Below are 21,923 nucleotides of genomic sequence, written 5' to 3'. Positions count from 1 at the left end.
ATAAATATAAATCTATGCTAGGTTCACATATATTTATTTTATACATATAAACCTGTGCTAGGTATTCAAACAAATACTGGATTGCCTTACTGCTGAAGTTCTCTCTCTGTTCTATCAGCTGCTAACATGAAAGGATGACGAAGTGGGAGGATGATTAACTGTAACAGAGCAGTAAAACTCAGCCGGTCCCTCTGTCTTTACGTACCCCCTCCCACTGCGCTTTGCGATACCATGGTCAGGAGCATATTTTCTGCTGAGAGCTGGAGGAAAGACAGCATCCATCCAGTGCAAGTTTCAATAAAATGAGAAAGAGCAGTTAGCTGTACCGTTACGTTCTGCTATTTAATTCTCCCTTTACGATGATGATCTCGCTCTATTGGTGTAGAACATTTGCTCCACTAAAACTCTGCTTATGTGTTTGTTCAGTCCTAGCAAGAGAAATTTGCTATTCCTCTGGCATACCGAGGACGAGTAGCAGCAATACAGGTTTCCCCGCAGAGCCTTGTTCATGTGCTACAGCCTTATTTTACAAGAATTCTTGCCAGGGCTGGGATGTTTTTCCATTCCTGCTATTGAAATTCTAAAATTTTGCTATGAAGAAATGGAATAAAATGAGCAAAGGTGCAGTAGGCCGTGATGCAGGGGCAAGACATTCAACTCGGACAGTCAAATTTGAATCAACACCAAAAAAAGACTCCCACTGTATGCACCACAAACATTTAGCCTGCTAATATTGTCACATTTAAAAAAAAATCTGCTAGTAAATGTCATGTTGATCCTCAGTACAGTATGTGAAAATAATACCTTCTTCAAAACATGAAGCTCAACATAAGATAGACAAGTGCTTTTAAGCAGTAGATCTCAAAAGGGTTCATAAAGAACTCGAGTCTCCTGAGCTTCCCCACACTGACCAGCTCCAGCGTGGAATTTGGGCTTGCTCGAAGTTATCCGGAAGCTGAATGGTAGAACAAGGAAGAGGATCTAATGCAGTCACAACAGAAGCCCACAACTGTTGAGACGCGGATTCTTAAAACAAACAAACAAAAAAAAACAACCAACCAAAATAACACAACGAAAAAGCCATCTACTGGAAAACCTCTAACTGAGTGAGAAGAACTGTTATTTTCACAAATGCAGAGCCTAATAAAATCTCAGGAGAGCTGAGAGCACAATGGGCATAACTTTTATTCTAGACACTAGGATTTTCATAAAATCTTTATGTTAACGTGTCTTTTACTGCATTGTTTGAGCTGCATCTTAACTGATTAGAATAAATAGTTTGTCTGGATTTAGAGCATCAACCTCAAATTGATGCTTACAGGTTGGCTGAGTAACTTTAACGTGGTCTGCCACCCAGTGCGGCTTTTTCATAGTGCCCCACGCGCAGCAGCGACTTGTAATACAGCGTGCCCCCGGCCTGCCTTCTCACTGCTTGCGTTTCACTTGTTTGTCGCACAGAAAATTTTGAACAGCAGCAGCAGTCCCAGAGGCATTTGGTTACTGGAAAAAAACCTGATCACTTCCCAATTATTAGCAGAGTAACTTTCAGAAGTATTAAAAAACCAAAAAAAGTTATTTGCAAAACCTGTCTCGCATGCATACTTGGTAGGCAGAAGATCTTTAACCCCCCAGCTAAGTATGACTTGCACAAACTCATTTGTTTTCTAAATAGCAAAACTGTTTTGTAACACATCACCAAATGTAAGTATTGCAAATTAATTATTGCAAATTTTTAGGAGATCTCAGGAGTTTTAAAATCAATGGTATCAAATTGCAATAACTACTCCTTCCAAGTGAGATAAAAATGCTGCCTGTTAACTCTTACCTTTTATAGCCCTAGGAAAGAGTAACATTATATGTTATATATATTTATATGTTACTGATGATCTGTGTGCAAAATCTCTGAAACATAAGACACATGCCTTTACTGCTCTTTTAAGCAACTAGCTGCAATATCAGTCACTATTAAAACTTTTGATCAATATTAAGATCAATGGCTTGAAGGAAACTATGACTAAATTTTATTTGCTTTTGAATCAGATAAAAAGTTGCTTTAGCTTTTAGCTAGATTATAGCTATATAAAAATATTCAGCAGTTACAGAAACTGCATCAAAATCGAGTATCTGATATGATTGCATAATCTGCACATTCTCAATAAAACTTGAGGCTGAAGTTATTGAATATAGGAGGTGAATACTTCCCAGAGTTGACTGAGAAATAAAAATTTTTTCCATCTAAAAAATATACAAAAGTTAGCTGTCATTTATAATATAATATGAACTTATACTTTGTAGATAACATTCCATTCCTAATACTGAAGCTCAAAGAATCCTTTCAGGTTATTTTTAACCAACCTCCTCCTCCATCAGGTTCTAAAAGGAAAAACTACTTAGAAAGTTCAATACAGAGTGCTCTCTGAGCTCTGCCAGAACAATGCTTTAATTAAATATGGATACCCTTCAGGAACGGAATACCAAAAATGGCAGGTAAGCAGCCCTTCATAACCTTGTGGGGTTTTCCTACCAATTGGCAGAGAAACACAAAATAAGGCACTGCTGTTCTCGTTAGATCTCTTAACAACGGAAGCATGACTGGCTCGCTCTTTTCCTCACGCTCCAAATACTTTACAAGGCGGTCAGTAACCTCCTCCTCTTCGTTCGATAGCAGGTAAGCGGAAATGTTTCGGGGAAGACTTAAGTGCCTTCTGTTTCTCGGACTGTTGAGGAAACAACAGAAGTTTGAAATACGCTCTGTAAAACACATTTTGCTATTACACTTTAATGAGCACGTTAGAGTCTATACCTCGATATTTGATCCAATAAATCTAACCGACTGTAACACAGGGGTTTCACCACTTCCCTTAGGTGCCCGGAAAACTGAACGCAAGGTAGGAGTAGGACAGGAAGTCAATTTGGCTACTCCAGAAAGATTTAATTTTGGTAATTCTCCACGAGGAGGTCCATGTTGTTGTTTTGTTTTTTCCTGGACTTTCCTAAGAGAATGCTTTTAAAATAAATAAACAAGATTCAGTTTCTTTCTGAGAACATCTTAAGGAATAAAATTAAAAGAGAAAATCCAAATAATCAGAAAAAAATAACAGCCAAATACTACTACAGCTAATTCTTTTTTAAAAATTACTACTTCACTTGATGTTTCTTGCTATTTTTCCTGAAGGAACTTCTTACAAAGCTCACAGTCATGAACCCCAGAACTAAACTGGTGGAAAAAGCAGCTGCTCCTATGGAAGGAGAGTTCATGCTTTCAAGGTTAAATGCACAGCAGAAAAGAATTTATCTTTTTTTTTGATACTGTAATTAGGTTTTTTGAGAAAAAACTGTTTTTGGGAGTTTTTCATGTAGTACTTTTATCTCACCTTGCAGATACAGTGAACCCTTGAGCGTGAACGTTGAGTGTTTTTCACATAGCTTGAATATAAACAAAGTTTTAGTTTGCCAGAATTTTTAATCAGATTTTTTTTTTTTTATTTCCAGTATCAAATATAAGTTTAGGATTTTCCCAGATATCATCTAAATACAGGATAATTACATTAAAAAAAATTATTTGTTCAGAATGTAGACTCAAGGCCTGAAAAGGCAAAAGCACACTTTCTGCCTCTGCTACAACTTCATCTGTACAACTTCTTAACTCAAAGGCAAACATCAAAAGAGGGTTAAGATATTTAAAAAAAACATGGAACTGGCCCTCTCAGTAATAGCAACTACTACAGCCACCTACTGAAGGGATTACGTGGCATCACAGCTTCTAAATTCTACCTCACGATTTTCAGGGCTTGCTGGGGGTAGAACCGCATCAGACCCAATAAAGATCAGTGTTTAGGCAGACTGAATAAAACCAAGTAATCAGCTTAAGTAAAACATTTGTTTCTAGCTAACAAGCTCAGTGTCACAAATTACTTTCTCTAAATGGACTGACTATTCTTCCACTTAAATATTACCTGTCTTTGACTTTCCTTTGAAATTTGCCACAAACGCAGAGGTACTTGCCCTGCTGTATTTCCTAGTAATCTTAATTTTTTGTGCATGGCCAAAGCTTGTGTATCAGCTGCCCTAAAAAGTTTGGGGAAAAAGGAGAAAAAGAGAAAAACATCAGTTGTGCTTTAGGTGAAGTTTGGACTCAATGCAAAAAATTATGTTGACTGAATTATGTTCATTGTATTGCAAGCTAAGTACTACCACCATAAGCAAACTTCAGTTCAGTCCACTTTAAATAATAAGCGGACAGCACTCCCCCCACTTTTTAATTTTAGTCTTCAAGACTGAAGTGATTTGAAGTCACTTGCCAGAGTTCTTGAAAATAAGGGTGCTGTAATGCTTGATGGGCAGCAATTCTCTCATCAGGATCGTATTTTATCATTGCATACAGGAGAGAGAAGCCTTTGGGAGACAAATTGTGCACAAGAGGCGGTATTCCTTTTCCTTTTTTAAAGGGGAAATCAAAACTTGCAATTCTTGACCTGTGTTAAGCAAGTTGAGAACAAACAGTTATTCATGCATATTCAGAGAGAATTACAATTCACCGAAAAAAATTATTCTCATCTGATTTAGGTAATCATTTATGAGGGACAAGTAAGCAATATTTGGAAAAAAAAAATGTTTTCTTTCCTAACAACTTCTGTCATTGGCCTTAAAGACACTATGGAAATAAAAGGCCAAATAAGATTGAGACAGGCTCAGATTTCCTCTGCCCTGCCTGCAAGGATCGCGAATGCATGGCACTCTCTGGGTAGGGACGAAGACACAGCTCTTTGGTCAGCAGCCGTCACAACAGGATTACATTTTTGTGGTGGTTCCCCGAGCAGAAATCGCATGCAGCTGTACAGTTACATTGTGGATATTTAAACGGTGAGATTAATACTATGGGAGTGCATACTTACTGCTTGAACTTGTGGAGAGTTTTGTTAGCAGGAGTGCCTATAACATCATGGATTTTTGAAATTTGGTCCAGCTCATTAGATCCAGGAAAGAGAGGCTGAAAACTGCAAGGTAAGAGGTGGTATTAGCACTAGAGAAGACACAATTAAACTAGTTTAAGTGGCGTAGCTGCCACTTCGGTTAAAAAATTTTCATTTATGAGGAAGATACATTTCAGAATTATTCATTTGTGGACAGTTTAATACCCAACAACAACTGAAGGATAACATGTCTATGTGAGGAGAAGATTCATACAACTGCGTATTTGGATGGAAAGAGTAGTTTGGGTTATTAAACAGAAACCTGTAGTTGCCCTCTCCTCACAGGTTTGGGGTAAAATACGTAAACAGAACATCCCTCCTGGTGAAAGGCAATGGATATCGGATTGTGTTTTCTTCCAGTGGAGTGGCAGATCCCAGAAGACAATGTGTTCTCCTCATTTTAAGACAGCAGAGTCAAGCAGTCCCTCTTGTTGTGTATGCACGTAGAAATATATATTTATAAGAAACATTCCATTCCTAACACACAGGTTCTTTGCAAGCAGCAATACTGGAAAGATGGTAATTTGAATGGCATTCCTGAGCTTGATCCTCAGTTAATATAAAACTTGCACAGAGTCCTTGAAAACATTGTTATCAATAGAGCAATCTGACTTAACATGTTAGGTTCACTAACATTTGTTTCTTGCACATGTTGCCTTTTTCCATGTTAGCAGAGCATTTCCTTGGGCTTATAATTTAAGAAACAGTTCAGCAGCACCACGTGATTCTTGAAAGCAATACATTCAGCCCACTTTGTAGGAGGGGGGAACTTCTTTTCACTGTTTGCAAATTCAATGAAACAGCTGGCTGCATACTTCTCTGAATGTCTTTCTTTATAAAGCTTTGAGTAGAGGAAGGAGAGAAAAGAGATCTGATTGATGTTGTGCAGCTATATCAAGACAAGCAGTTGGGAGTAGCTTTTGTGTGAAGTACAAAAATGTGCTGTCTCTAAATGCAAAGCTATAACTTAGGGAAGAACAACTGTGCAATCCACAAAACAATGTAATCGAGGAACCATGATTTATAAGGAACAGAAAGAAGAAGAGCAAGATTTGAAAGATAAGCATGGCTGAGTAAAAGACTAAAAATTCTTACACAATGTGGTGTAAAGCATAAAGGCTTATGCAAACATTCAACAGCAAAAACTGCAAGATGCACTTAAAAAGAAACAAACCTGTCCATAACTTCCTTTAGCTTGGCAAGGCTGTATCTTTTTTCATTCAGTAATTTCCAATAAACATCCCTCATTTCTCTCTGAACACATCTATCAGGTGTCTGAAAATGTGCAGTGGTTGCAAAGAATGAAATTTGTTACATTAAGCTAAAACTATGAGGAAAGAGCTGTAAGGTTTTTTGCCCTAAGAAAACTTAAGTTTGCAGTGTGTAATTTTCTTGCCAAACTTCAAAGCCCACCTGATTCAAATTGAAATGGAAAAACACAGCATTTTTAAAGCTTCTGGTCCCAATTTACTTTGCAAGAGAACTGCCACATTTGGGATTTTTCTGTTAACAGTTTTCTGACCGCAGTAGAACTGTTTCTACAAGTTAGCAGGCAAAGCATAAGGGTTGTCATTTAATGTGATGGTGATGGCAGCAGCTGTACTTGCCATGTGGAGGAGGAGGAAAGAAGCAAAGAAAATGTTATCATCACTCCTGGTTGCATATCAGAGACAGCAGTGTGGGAGGAGAATAAAGAACTGCTGCTGTTGCTAGGGCACAAAGATACTGGAGAAATACTCATGGTGGTTATTTTTCCTTTTTTTCTTGAAGACCAGTGACAATTTTTTTGAGTTATAGTTTCATCATCATTGAAAAGCTTAAAGGACTTTAATCCACGTTTTCCTGAACTCTTCCTTCATCAGAATCCGGCTTCAAAACATTCCAGGACATAAGGTCCTGGCACAAGGGTCTTAAACACACTGTATTATAAATCAAAGTAGTAAATCAGATGGAGTGTCTTCTCTAATCTCCTCTGGTTTTGCAGAATAGTAAGTGAAAAAAAGATGGAAAAATTTTGCTATCAAGTGCCTTAACAAGATTGATGATAGTTAGCGTTGCTTATGACAGGAAACAAGCCATACTCTATTCAGAGAGAAAGCAGAGAAAACATGTTTTTACCAAACTCAAATATAAAGCCAATGGGAAAACAAAACAAAAACAAAAACCAAAACAACCAACAAAACAACCAACTGTTCAAAAATGTTATTTTACTTGTAAATAATATTTGTTCGTACTATCTTCTCTTGAACATCCCACTGCTTTATTGCTAGCCTGCCATAGTGTGACGAGAGTGCCAGACAAGACAGGATTACGGCCTCATGAACCCTGCAGATGAATCACAGAAGCAGGTTCCACAAAACCAAGGAAACAAAGATCATATTGCCCATACCACATGCTCCTTATTTGAGTTATTTACCTTTGATCGTCTTGATTAATAATAAGCAAGACCCTCCACTGAACACTGTACCTTGTGATCTCATAGAAAACACAGCCAGCACTCCACATATCAATTTTGTAACTATAGTAGCCATTTGTAAGTAAGCATTCAGGTGCTCGGTACCAGCGTGTAGAGATATATTCTGTATGTGGCTGCTTAGAATAGATACTCCTACAAGATCCAAAATCTCCTAACTTCAGGGTATTCTGCTGCAAAAATAAATAAAGTATTTTGACAAATTAGAAACACTGAAATATTCAAGTGAAGCCTTTCCTTAAACGTGTGAAGTAGTCATCATAAAAGAAATCACAGATTACTTTAAGAATAAAATTTCAGAAATCCCAGGGGTGGTATTATAGCAGTAAAACTGCATTTAAATAGCAAGTAGCTCCAGGCTTGAAGATACCTGTGTCCCATCATACGTGCAAATACCGTTCTGTACATCATTAAAAGAAAGAGCTAAGAGTTAATTGAAAAGCATATGGGCTATTACTGAAGGGAAGACTGCTAAATAGGACATCTGGATTAAGTTATTTTCTTAGAGTTCTTGTGTTTAGCAGTGATATAATAGGTGGCTTTGGCTTCTCTTTGTAACAGCTTCTCCTGTACACTTCTAAGACTTAAAAGAAAAATTTATCACCAGAAAATAAAATTTCATAAACTTAAATTTTGAAATCCTTGCTTTTCAAACATTAGCAAAATAACATTCGGCAACTGTCAGGAGAACAGACTTCAATGAAGAAATCTTCTGAAAGCTAATACCTTCTGCTCTCTTTTGTATGAATAACTTCCACTAAACATAGGAACTGAATGTAGAAAGAAAGGGCTCCAGAACTGAACCCTATCGCTTATTTCTAGCTTAACACAGAATGGAAAATATAAATTAATAGAGGATAAAGAACGGGTTTTTAGATTGGAACACATGCAGGCTGTAATGCATCTGATTCATTTCAGGTTTTAGCCAATAACAAACTTGCTTGTTCATTCCTCTAGATCAGGAATACGGTATTATAAGTAACTGTCTATATATTTTTTTTAAAAATGTACTTTTATTCATGAAGAAGCATTACCTTCTCAGACTAAAGAGAAAAATACTGATATACTTCACTTTCAGTTAAATATTCTCACAAAAAATTAATTACCTTTATTAATATGTTTTCTGGTTTCACATCTCTGTGAAATATCCCATTTCTGTACCAATATAAACACACCAGAGAGAAGAGTTCAGTAAAAAGATAAACATTGTCAGCGTTTCCAGTTATTTGTAAAAAAGTACTTAAAGAAACTAACACTTTCTTTAAACTTAACAACAGCATAGTGAAAAAAACTGAATTTTGCCACCATGGTGAGACAACAGCTGCAGGGACAGGAATGGGGAAAGGGCGAGCCCAGGAAAGGGAGGCCAGGCTTCCCGCCTTTGCCCTCACCAGGGCCACCGCAGGATTGCCAGGGCCACCACAGGATTGCCAGGGCCACCACAGGATTGCCAGGGCCACCTGCTGCCCAGGGGCTTCCCGCAGCAGGTTCTAGGGCTCCTTTGGGAGCTGCCTGCTTGCTGCCTCCCAGGGCTCTGCTATAGGCAAAGAGGCGCCTGGGCAGTGGCCTTTTTTGTCCCTGCAGCAGTCTGCTGCCCCAGACAATTGTACGTCTCTACTTAGAGGTGACCCTGAAATAAATGTATGATGCATTTACTATAAAGCTTGTTGCTGAACCAGGTCTCTTACCTATGTATGTAATCAAGAGATTTGCATAACTGGTACATGTAGTTCTTAATTTTTTTTTCAGGTAATGGCTTTCTCCTTCCTAGAATTAAATTTCAAGTTGTACAAGTCCTTCTTAGCGAACAACAGAATACAAAAAAATTATTCTTCAGCTTCCAATAGTGCAGTGATATTACCTTTTTCAGTTATACTATTTCTGTCATTTATAGCTCGCTTTGTAATCCATTTTCCACTCAACTTCAGACATAATTTAGATTTCAGTATGCACCAGAACAGCTCAGCTAACAACTGTCATTTCAATAGCTTGTAATCTGCCTTAGCTTTTACTGCATGTTTTTCTCGCAGTATCTGTTTCCCCAAGTTCTAACAGAACTGCAGTATTGCACTTCTAAACATCTAATTTCCTCTCTAAAGAAAGTAACTGTCCTTAAGGTTCAAGATTCATATCAATCACCTCAAATTACTGCAATGCTTAAATGACTGTGATTCACAGTTGACTTGCAAATTAAAGGTTAACCCATGTAGTTTAGTTTGCTATTGCCATTGCGCAACAGTGACAGTTATAACATTTATCTATCTTTCAGAGCCATTCAGTAACTACTCAGCTTTTTTCTTTTATAGGCTCCAAAGGCCTTTTAATCTTGCTGTAAAGCCTTTATGTAACACTGCAATGTCATCAACGGAGGCAGAAATGATCACATTTTTGAAAAACAAAGCAGGTACTGATCTGCCTGATGACAGTAGTATGAGTAATTGGCTGGGGAGGAGGAGGGAGATTATCAGGACACTAACTCATTGAGGCTGCAAGTCCTAGCAGCTAGCAGGACTTGTGTTCCTAAGTGATTACAGCACTCCTCCAGCCAACCACCCAATCCACTGAGCCGCATTAGGTAACAACGCACTGGAAATGGAGTACCATTTACATCGGGAATGGTAGAGATAAACAGTGTCTTCAACATCAGGGGTTTTGTCATTCATAGTAGAAAAGATTTTATAAAATGCAGCTATTCAAGCCAACTTGGATTATTATTAGTATTTAAAAAATCAGGCCTTCATAAAAAGAAGTCACGCTCAATTGTTTTTTCATTACAGGTCACTAGTAAAATCTGGAGCAGATGCTCTTCTACTTCAGATTTATTATTAGAGAAACCTTAGTTGGAAGTAATGATGAAGCGAACTGTAAGGCAGCGGCGCTTAAGGCTACAATTGTTTTCGCTTGAGGCATCTTCCCCACCACCTCTCTCTGAGCCGTATTTTTTTCATCGCTTTAAATGACCAAACTGTTCTTGATTAAACAAATGGCAAGACTGTTTTTCAGTTATTAAATGACTTGTGATATCACCAGAAATTAATAGCAAGAGTATTATGACTTTGTGTAAAGACAAATAGCCTTGTCTTGATTGAAATAACATGAATCTGTCAGCTTATTAAGGAAAAAACCAAAAGGATCAACTTTCCACATTAGTAGCATTACAGTGAACTGTTCTCCTAATTACAGAAGTGTCTCCAGACACCTTGTTAAATTAGAAATTAATTTTCACTCAACCCCTGCTTGAAGTTTTTCTTCATTACAAAATTTCGTACAAACCATGCTTGCCTCTAAATTTTTCTAACTTAAAGCTTTGTTAAGTTGTTCTGCACCTATATTAAACTTAAGTTGGCAAGATTCAGAGTAGTCAGAAAATGACAAGCATTTGCATTACTATGCACTGTAGAAATTTACAAAAGACTACAAATTATCTGAAATGTAACTACTTTTGTACGCTCTGAAAGCTGTTTTGTGACAGAGCATTGCTAACGAACACAATTTAATTGTTCTACAAATTAGTAATGCACTCCTTCAAATCACAACACTGAAAATTCAAAAGGAGCTCCTTCTACTTCCCATTGTTATCTAGATATCCTCAGTCGATAAGTGTTCTGGCTCAGAACAAAGATTAATTTTCCAATTTAATTACGTACTTGGAATTTCTGCCATATTTATTGTTTGAAATGACTGCCACATGTTACATTTCTTGACTTTGCAGTAATCCCCAAGTAGAGTTGTTTGGGGGAAAACACAAATAAAAATCTATTTCTGCCCCACAGGAAATTGTGGTGTTGACACGTCTACTTTGAAACCCCAGAATTAATTTCTGAAAAATGCAAAACACTTGACACAAATGAAATACTTTAATACTTCAAAATATCAAAATACTTCTTTTTTTTAATTTATGATCATCTTCATAGGAATCTGTTGTTCATTTTCCCATTTTATTCTATGATTGACAAGCTCCACCCCTTGTGCTACCACCTTGTGCAAGGTGAAAAAAAGACATTGTGCCATGGGAAACACAGTCCAGACACAAAGCCCAAACCATAAAGAAGAACCAGCAATTTACAGAAGTTCAGGTAGACCCAGATTAATGTTTAGATAACCCCTAACTGCAGCATTTCAGATTACAATTGAACACAGATTTCATTTTGAACTGATTTACCATGCCATAAAAAAGGAGGTTTTTAAAACTAAGTGGCAGGAAAACAATATTCTTATGGAAAACTTGAATTTGATAAAAACTGTATTTTAAAATAAAAAGAAAACATAGCAGAACATACTGAAACTATTAGACTAATTTCCATCTGTATACAATGCTTAATATAGCAGGCTTTTTCACATGAGAAGAATGAGAGAAACACTGAGAAATGTAACCAAATGAAAGCAAATACTCTGAGGTAAAAAAAAGGCAGTTAAAGAACAAACCTAAACATTCTGATTTTTCATAGCTTCATGAAGTACAGCATCTTTCCTGGAAGGAGAAGATGCAGGATTGTTTTTAATGCACTGGACTAACTTACTATCCAATGAGGACCCCTTCCTATATGCTATTACTCTGACTTTACAACTTAACAAATTTATCCTGGAAAAAGAAAATGTCTTATTAAAACCAGCAAATATTCACGTCTGCTTCAGTGATCAGTAAACAACTGTATTTTAACCTCAAATTCTTATCTAGTCAGGAATGGGGTTACGCCTTTTGTGAGAGATCCGAATACTCAGTGGCACTAACACAATGTTTGGGAGCAAGCCTTTTATCTGGTCTATTACACTGAATGACAGTTGCAGGCTCAGTTATTTGAATGAATCTCCCAACTGTTAAGACATTACAAATTTTTAATTAATCAGAAAAAAATCCTCTTTTAATATTGAATTATAAGTAAGTGCCCCTTCATTTGCTGCATCCAGCTCCTTTGGTGTCTATATGGGATCTAGTTTTAAATCAGCTTTTGTTCTGAACTTTTTTGTAGGAACTCTTCCTTAAGCTGTATGGTCTCCCATCTGCTTCAACAAATAGCTCCAGAAGTTTTAAATATAGGAGGTTTCAGGGAACAATGTCATTTTATAGAGAAAACTTGGTAAAAGGCATTTTTACTAGATATAAAAACTGAAAATCATTATTCATTGATTCAGTAGTTTTTGAAACAAATGGGAATAATATTCTTGTTATATCGTCACAGTCCTGACCTAACAAAGAACCTACTTAAGTTGTACTTTTTGTTACATAAAGCAATTATTTTGCGTTTTGCAGTCAAGGTTGTTTCCCTGTCTTCATGTAAAGTTTGACTGTAGAAACAGATGGCCATTGACCCGACTCATTAGAAACCTTCTGCATGCATCCATGCCTTAAACAAGTGGGTATATTGCACCGGAAAGAAATAAAGCAGTACGGCACAAAATTTCCCTATGAATTTTAGAATACATAATGGCGAGCAACCAAGTGAAAAATAATTAATTCCACTTTATGATCTACACAAGAAGGGTTTGTATGTTTCTTAAGCATATGCTACATACCTTTTATCAGCTCATAAATATTCATGTCCATAAGTTCACATATCAGTGAAAGGGAGCCAGCTTTTTTATCACTGAAGAAACAAATAAGGAGACTTTAAGCTAGAAATGGTGGTTTGTACACGGCGTAGAAAAAAGTACTTAGTTTAACCAATATTAAAATGGACATTTTCATTTTTAATTGATACTTTCTCATAGAAGTTTTTCAACTTCGGGTCTGAGGTATCATAGTTTTACTTCATAGTATCCAAAGTGTCCGTTACAAAAGTTAACTGATTTACTCCATGAAGTTATTTGAAGGCGTGTTTTTGGAGCATATCACACTGTTCAGTATCAAGAAATTTCCAGTAAATTAACTGATATAATCTTACAATAAAAGATACGAAAGCCATTACACCATATATGAAAATACTTTCTAACTAGGTCACCAGTAGTATTCTATTGCACGGAAAGGAGTATCTGACTGGAATCTGTGTTTTGCTGACAACAGCAGTTTTATCACGATATGATAATATATCTGACACTTTATTTTCCATTTCACTGCCCTGCAGAGGCAGACGTCTTTAGGTCTTCGGTTTTTCTTATAAGATAATTGCATTAAAGTACATCCCTTCTGCAATGTTCCATTAACCCAGACAGCAAAAGGTTGAGGGTACAGTCTGCAATTCAGTTTGCAGACAGACTGTGAAAGAGCTAGGCGAGCTGGCTGGCCATCTGGATTACACTTCGTTAACAACACGGCAGCTGAAGCTGAGAATTCCAGAAAGCTAAGCTGCTGACACGATTACTGGCTTTCCATATATTTGTAGAAAACGGGCCTGTCAATAACAGTATAGTACCAGGGCCTTGAGCAGAGGAATAAGACAGCCTGAAGAGCAAGAAAAAAATATTTTAGAGCAGTCAACAAGTTTTGTGTCAAGTATTTGAATAATGAAGTATATGTCTGCTCTTGCACAGCGATGAAGTGTAACGCACAGTAATGGAGTAAATGCTGTCATAAAACCTGATCTCTTTGTGAGACAGCACATGTCCCCAGAGGACACTTAAGTGCCTAATGAGGCTAAGGAATCCAACTTCATCACTGATTGATCTCTTTCCAAATTCAGCGCTCAGCTGCTGCCTAATTCAGAGGTCTAAGCTTCTATTATTTCCAAAGGGGTGTCTGTAAAGTTGCCTAAGAAATGATACTGCCCAATAGTTTGCTTGGATCCCTAGTTCAAACCGACAAGTCAAACCAAGATCCTTGAAGTACCAGAGCCTATTCCAGCAGATAAACTCTGAGTGGGCCTTACCAAAATACTGTCTCCAGCAGACACCATGTTGTGCAGTTAAAGCACTCACTGGGTAGGGGACATGGGTTGAAATCACCAGCAAGTATTAGATATTATAATATGAAGTTTAGCTATGGTTAAAACATATATCTAGTCTGTAATTTTAATACTGAGGTTGAAATATTTTTGGTCTGCTGCAGAAGAGCCAGAGAAAGTGAGAGATCCATCAGATTTTCTTAACAAAAAAAGGCATAAAGACTTCAGAATTTGACAAATTTGTTGTTTTTTTCTTTCTGTTGGAATAAAAAGCTGGTTAAGTGCCTATGGGTTGCCTCTAGACCCAAAAGTTACTGAATATAGTTCAAATAAAGGAATAAGGAAGAAAGAAATGAATGTACCATACTTACAAAACAACTTCATGTAACATAAGGATATTAGGATGCGGACTCAGCCTCCTTAGCGCTTGTATTTCTCTCAGATTATTCACTTGTTCCATACTAAAGTTGAATTAAAAAGAAAAGAGGAAGACTGATTTGCAATCAGGGACTGGATTAGAATTGTCTTTCTTCCCTGCCATGATATTGTCAGAATCTACTCCACTTTAGTCTGTAATTGAACTTTCAAATGCAGGACCTGATAAATTGTTTGCCCGCTTTGTTTCTTTATAGAGCAAATCAGTAATCAGGAGAATGGCTTTATTCCTTCGTGCAGTCTGGAGTAGCTGGACTTACCAAACAAGACAAGTAGTAATGTACTGTGTTCCAGACATCAGTTACCAAGCCAAGGAGGTAGCTGGGAGGAATTTCGTGTTGCATAATAGCACGTATGATACTGCTTATTCTGTGCTGGTGTAACATACATTCCAACTACTGCTCAGCATGATGCTGAAAGTGACAATCTAGCCTTGCAAAATTTAACATTTAAAATTAAATTTTGATGGTAACCTCTTACGTGAAAAATAGACACTATTCAACTATTGTTTAATTATTACGTTTCCCTCCTAGACTTTAATAAACAACAAAACTACATGCTACAGAAACTCTGGGGAGGAAGCAGGAAACAAATTGCTTTGCACACTATTTAATGGATCAGAACAGGACACATACACCTTTTCAGAGTCTGACTTAAAGCTAAACACCAAAACAATATTTTCCAATTTGAAACTAGGGGAAATACCTTGTACGGGCAGGTTCTGTTTAAAACACTGTTATCTGTTGCTAGAAGAGTTCATTTCATCAAAAGAATTTGTCAATTTATCGAAGGGTTAAATGGCTAAAAGATGTTTTAAACGTGCTACATGAAAAAGAGTCTGCTTATTATGCCCTACCACTGAACTGTATACCATCTGCCCTTGATGTAGCTAAGCAGTTAGTTTAAATACTCTTCTGATTATAAATTGGACAATTTGGACAGTTGTAGGCAATGTATAAATGGACCAACAGTTATCTAACAACACAAAGGAGAATCAGAAGCCACATTACTTGAAGATATTTGAGTTCTCTTTTTTTTTTTTAACTTACAGTAATTTTTTCAGAGCTCCACTTTTCCTTACTCTCTGAAGCTCTGAGTTACATTGTGAAATCTCACCTAAGAGTGAAATGTCCCATTTTACTTCATATGTACAAATGTGTCACTCCCCCTGATTTCACTAGGAAATTAATACATTTAACTGAGAATACAAAATCAGTGACCCAAAAGGCACTGTTTGGCACTCACATATTTGGAGGAGAATGTCAAGTCTACATCTACTTCCACACAGCCCTCTCCTCTATTTACCTAACCGATAAAAAGCACCTGTTTTGTGACCAAATAGCATCTTGCTGATGGATGTAATTAAAAATAAATGCAAATACGAAGCAGAACTAATGCTATACATGGACTAAGGATAAATACAGTTTTAAACTTGCATTAAAACAGTATTTAAAGTAAGACTGAAAAACGTATTGTCCAGAGGGAGGACATTTCCTCCTCCTATTACTATTTACGGCAAAAAGAAAAACAGCACAAGTATATTCAGTGCATTTGGAAAAGCAGAAATCAACTATTTAGTCCTCATTCTTCTTGCTCCACCCTCGACCCAGTGGCCAGGCAGCGCATAGTGCAGTGGATGACATCAATTAGAGTACTCGAGGAAATAACCCCAATGCCAAACGGGAAGGCCCTGCATAATCAGCAGCAGAGTTCCCTTTCTGTACCACATGCAAACCTTTTTAATACATGTGTGTTCGGAAAACTTCACCTAGTCTTAATTTCACATTTCCCCACCAAATTTAAATAAGATTTTCTGTAGTTCTATAATTAATTATGCATACCTTTCAAAATGTTGCTTCATGTGTTTACATGCATAGTATTTTCCATCCCTAAGACTCAGTGTCTTCAGAACATCAGAAAATGTTCCCTCTCCTATCTTACCAACTGGTTTATATTCTAAAAACAAAAATACATTGTTTCAGTATGCTTAAAATAGAAATTGTTATGAAGACTGCATATTAACCCATACTTGATTTGTTAAATTCTAATGGAAATTTTTTTAAATAAAATGATTTTTTTGTTAACACACAAGTTATTGGAGAGAAAAATATAATGAGTAACAGCAAATGAAGTTTTGCTTCCCATATTACAGAAATCTATATTCCTGAAAGTAAAATACAGTAATTCAATCTTAGACAATAAACTGCTGCCTCCTTGCTCAGAGACACGATGCCTCTCCACGCAGCACTTCATACCGTTTTCCTGCTGCAGCACATTAGGAACTTATACCTGAACTTATTCTTTGCTTCTTTCACCAAAAAAACCCACCTTTATTTACATTGTACTGGAAACATAAAATTATCTGGAAAAGCAAGTGCATCTTGTCATTGTTCCAGCCTGGGTTTTTTGGTTGTTTTGGTGTTGTTTTGGGATGGGTTTTGGGGGTTTTTTTTGCCTTCTTTTTTTAAGCAAAGCAGTTGCCGATTTTAAAGCTTTATTCCTATATTAAGTTTTGCACTAGGCCAAAAATAATGCTTGGCTTTAATAATGAAGTGCACCAAACAAAAGGATGTGAAAATCAGTCAATTCTAGTTCTGCAGAATTTTAAGAGATGAAGCAGATAACATAAGGGTTATGAAGAAAGCCTTATTTATATTAATTTCTGAGTCTTTTCCTAATTTCCTTCAAAACTGACGTTTCTTTTCTTTCCTCCTTTATTCTCTTTCAGCTTTGTGATTAACAGTTTCTTACCAATCCCACTGCCTGGTTCCCTTCACCCACTTTGTCCTCCTGTTTCCCTTTATTTTTAGCACCTACAGATTCTATCCTTGATAATTCTTCCAGTAATTTCATCTGAGCAAAAACCAATTCTGGCTAGCTTTATGCTGCTGTTGCTTTTGACATAGTCTTATTATTTAAGAAAGATCCAAACCCAGTCATTTTGAGGGAGGCAGAGTAGGAAACCTCTTTTATCATATTGAACCTTTTATGAGAGTCAGAATAACTGTAGGAGTCTTAAGCTATGTCGATAGCAGTAAATTCACTGAAGTGTAGTTGTCTGTATTAGTTACTGTGACAACAGTCCCTGGCATGGATTTGGCCTGCGACAACCACCATGCTCCTAGGCACCTTCCCAGCCTGATGCGAGGACTCCTTCTAAGGCCATTCCTCAAGCAGTTTCTGTCCTACTGCCTTGTTTTGGAAGATAAGAGAATTTACTAGCGTAGATGTGGGCCATTTCACGCCAGTTGCTCTTTGTGTCCAAGAAGATTTCCAGATATGTTTAATTTACAAGTATAAATACAGCCTCACAGTGGAGAAAGCCTGCCAAGACATTTTGCAGAGGGAAAAGTTACTTCGGCAGGGACATTCTAATGCTGTCTTCCAACTAGCAATCAATTTGTGTTGTCTTCATTTCTTTTCTCCTCCCCAACCTTCACGCTTACGCCTGTTAAAAAGAAAAAAAAAGGTCTTTCCTTTCCTTGTGATCCAAATGCTTATATTTTAATCAGCAGAAACATTCCCCTTGCAAAGCCCTCTTTCTCCAATACAGTAGCAGCACTTCTGTGAGAATTGTCAGTTGCTCTTCCCATTTTTATCACCTGCTGCTTAGGTTTTCTGATCATTATCCATCATGCTGGATCATAAACTAACTAATTAGACCATCTACATTTGAAAAATAGGAAAAAGCAGAGTAATTTAAAATCAATGACACCATCTAATGCACTCTATACAGACAATTTACATATAGAACTGTTTTAAAAGCAGAAACAGGATTTGAAAATCATTATGGGTAAAGGAGGCAATCTCTAACAGAGACTCCAAAATAGGGAAGGGACCGTGAGACTGTTTAATTCATGTGGCTGCTATTTGATAACTGGTCAATTAGCGCTTTAAGCAAGGTGATCCCTAGCCTTCGGCGTTCACTAAGCAACGTTGACTGAGCAAGTAACATGCTTTATCAGCAGAAATCACACTTTGCACCATGCTCTCTACCCCCGCCTTAAGTTTTAATTTCCAATCTAGACAGCTAAATATAAGATGGAGATCATAAATGCAGAATATTTAAATCCAGCTCTTACAGAATTCCAAAGAAAAAGTGTGAACGGATTTTTTTGGTAGCAACTGATACTCTCCAATCAGTTAGCTACACCCTGGCTACCTTACATGTTCATATAATGCCAGAGCCAGTCCCTGTGGCAAAAAAATACCCAAGGCAGATAGATACAAAGAATATTAGCTATTTGTTGACGTACGCTTTGATTCTAATAAATGGCAATCCCATATTTTTCTCTTCTTAAATGTGAGTAATTGATTCTCTGGCATAAAAAAGAATGCAAATTATATGATCTGAAAATAAAATCTTAATATCTATGGTATACCAGCCATAGATGTTAATGAACCAAGGTACTTAGGCATAGAAACACAGGGAAAGCATTATTGTACAAATTTATTGAAAATATTTTTAGATATAGAAAGAAGTCAGATAGTATATGTTTATATACTTTGGTTTTGTTTTGTTTATATTTTCTTCTATACATGTATTTTGCTCCTACAAGAGAAGTCCAGGTGACAGTGGAGGGCTCAAAATAATTTGATTTTTTTTTTATTTTAAACTGAAGACTTCTAATAGTGTAAGAAGAGTTAATTCTTTACACGCCTTAAAACATTTTTACAGCACTAAAGATTTTTTTCATGTAAGCATGTAAGGTTTGTTATTTTGATTTTTATAATAGTGTTATATATACAAAGTAAAAAACCCACACGTAAAAAACAACTGAGGCTTTAACCTGGCACTTAAGACAGAGCCATTCGGTAAAAAGAATGACAGCAAAGACCTGAATAATTTCAATTGATTGAATAAAGTACAGAATCAGTAATGAAAATTACATTATTTGAAATGTCTCTTTGATGCATAAAATCAACATGTAAACTCTCAACAAAACAGGTCCCTGAAGATGAGAGCTTTTCTCCTAGGGAGAAAATGAGAATGATCATGTGACAAGTTAGTTACTGCTTAATGAGAAGCTGAAAGGAACTCTGACATTGTAAGAATAATAACAAAAGTTTATATAGAATAAGAAGAAATATAATTTAGACTTCAAATGTACTAATTATTTAACACAAATTTTGAATTTGCGTCCACAAGCCAAGATTTCTGGATTCTTAAAAATCCACTTCAGTACCACATAACTGATCCTTCCAAAGTGACCAGGTGGCAAAAAAAACCAAACCAAAACAACCAAACCACCAAAACAAGGAAATTCAAACACACACTGAAAGAGAACACTTGGGTCAAAGCCTGTCAGTTTTAAGCTATGAAAGTTACTACAGTTACAAAACAAAACTCATTACCGGTTAGTTTACCCAAAGTTGGTAGTACTAAAAGAGGAAGAATGATAGAAATGTAAAAAATTTTATCAGATTTTTAACTTAAAATTTTAAGACTGCAAGCTTTGAGGATGAAATTAAACAAACAGTGTTGTAATTACACTTGCATATAACATTAAAGAATAAAGACGACCTAATCCCCAGTTAGCAGTTCCTTCATGGCATCCATAACAAGCTCGGTATTACCTAACCTCTTCCTTCCCTCCCCTCTGCTTCAGCACACACAGGTGTTCAGGCTTAGAATAGTTAGCGAAAAGGCAGATTAAGGTTAGGAAGAATAAATTGTAGCAATCTGAAGTAGTCTAACACCAAAAAAGCAGCCATGAAAACGGCAGAGAGGTAATCATTCAACAGAAGGACAGTTTAATGTGCAAGAGGCTACAGGACCCAGGAAATTAAGAACGTAAATTAAAATTATGGGCAGGTGATGGAATTCAAAGACTACACCCGTATCACTGTGACTAGAGAGCACAGAAGATCAATCGTCATTTGGAGTTAAAGAATCCAATGCAAATGACAGAAAAGATAGCACTACAATAGTCAACACAGGATACTAGAAAAGCCTAGAGCGGATGTTTTGTTGCGAAGATGCCGAGATGCTGAGGAAGAAAAAGCCATGACATTTAAGTACGACATAGATGCACGTGGGAAGAGAGAAAGAAATGAAAAAAATGAAGAAAGCAACAAGTTCAGCTTCAGCCACAGTCACAAGGCCATGGCACATAACTATCGCATTCAGAAAGATGGCAAACATGTAGGATGTGACACGGGATGATTTGAAGAAGAATGCTGCGTAATGGAAGGAAAGGCTTGCAGAAGAAAGAATGAGAAAACTTAGCAATTTCTGAGAAAGTACTTAGAGAGACCAGACGACAGACAGGCTGCTGCTTCACAGGAGCGGGAGAAAGATCTATCAGCACCCCGCTGAAGAGGAGGGCTGGCGTGCAGAGAGAGACCGGCGCTGGCATCTGCGGTCTCGGTAGGGAGATCCAGGGGCCGGCACGGGGCCGCAGTGACGGCGGCTTCCAGGGACTGCCAAAGCACCCACGACCACCTCAGCCCGGGCGCGCCCTGCCGGGGCCCCGGCCCCCTCGGCCCCGGTGACGGCCGGCCTCCTCAGAGGCGCCCGGGCCCACGCCACCCCTGAGGAAGGGCCCTCCGCCCGCGGCCTCCACACGCAGCCGGGCCCGCGGCTTTCCCCCGCGCCCCCTTACTGTTCATCCTGCGCTCGCCTGCGGCTCTCGGGGTGAGCGAGAGCGGCCGGGCCCCCTCCCGACCGCCGATCGCCTCCCGGGCCGGCCCTCAGCGCGCCATGTTGTGTTCCCGTCACCCTGGCAACCGCGCAGGCTCCGGCTCCCCGCCCCGCCGGGCCACGCAGCCGCACTGCAGCCGGCGGGGAGGCCGCTGGCGCAGGCGCGGTGGGCACGGCGCCGGGGCGGCCGCCTCAGTTGCCCCGCCTCCGCTCGCCCGGTGGGCCCGGGGCGCTGCCGGCTGAGGCGCGGAGCGGGCGGGCGCCAGCGGCTGCCCCGTCCCTTTCGGCCGCCGAGCGTGTGGCGGCCTGGCGCCTTCGCCCCGCCGCTTCGTACCTGGTGGGTGTGGAGGGGCTCTCCTCGGCGGGCTCCGCCGGCCCGGGGGCGGCGGCGGTGGCGGTGAGCCCTGCGTTGGCGAGGGGCCGCCGAGCGAGCGCGCCCTAAGAGCGGCGGCGGCGGCCCTGGCCGGCGCCGGTGCGGGCGCTGGGTCCCGGCAGGCTCGGGCGAGCTGGGGTTGATCCCTGGTGATCTCCTGGTCCCTAGCGGTTCCCCGCGGCCGCTGCAGCTCCGCGCTGCGCTCTGG

General features: G+C 38.6%; 1 protein-coding gene across 1 annotated transcript; it reads right to left on the bottom strand.

The window, feature by feature from the left end:
* Positions 1 to 140: 140 nt before the first annotated feature.
* Positions 141 to 21,401, bottom strand: MOK (MOK protein kinase). Its single transcript, XM_082317248.1, is given in 13 exon segments — positions 141 to 2,761; positions 2,764 to 2,797; positions 2,801 to 3,004; positions 3,957 to 4,068; positions 4,302 to 4,475; positions 4,896 to 4,997; positions 7,441 to 7,619; positions 8,553 to 8,601; positions 9,135 to 9,213; positions 12,961 to 13,031; positions 14,636 to 14,725; positions 16,541 to 16,655; positions 21,305 to 21,401. Coding segments are annotated over 13 exon segments (1,341 nt in total). The 5' UTR covers positions 21,312 to 21,401; the 3' UTR covers positions 141 to 2,636.
* Between the last annotated feature and the right edge of the window lie 522 nt (positions 21,402 to 21,923).

The sequence above is a fragment of the Platalea leucorodia genome (genome assembly GCF_965183815.1).
Source record: "Platalea leucorodia genome assembly, chromosome: 7".
Taxonomy (NCBI): domain Eukaryota; kingdom Metazoa; phylum Chordata; class Aves; order Pelecaniformes; family Threskiornithidae; genus Platalea; species Platalea leucorodia.
This window is presented reverse-complemented; position numbering and strand designations above follow the sequence as displayed.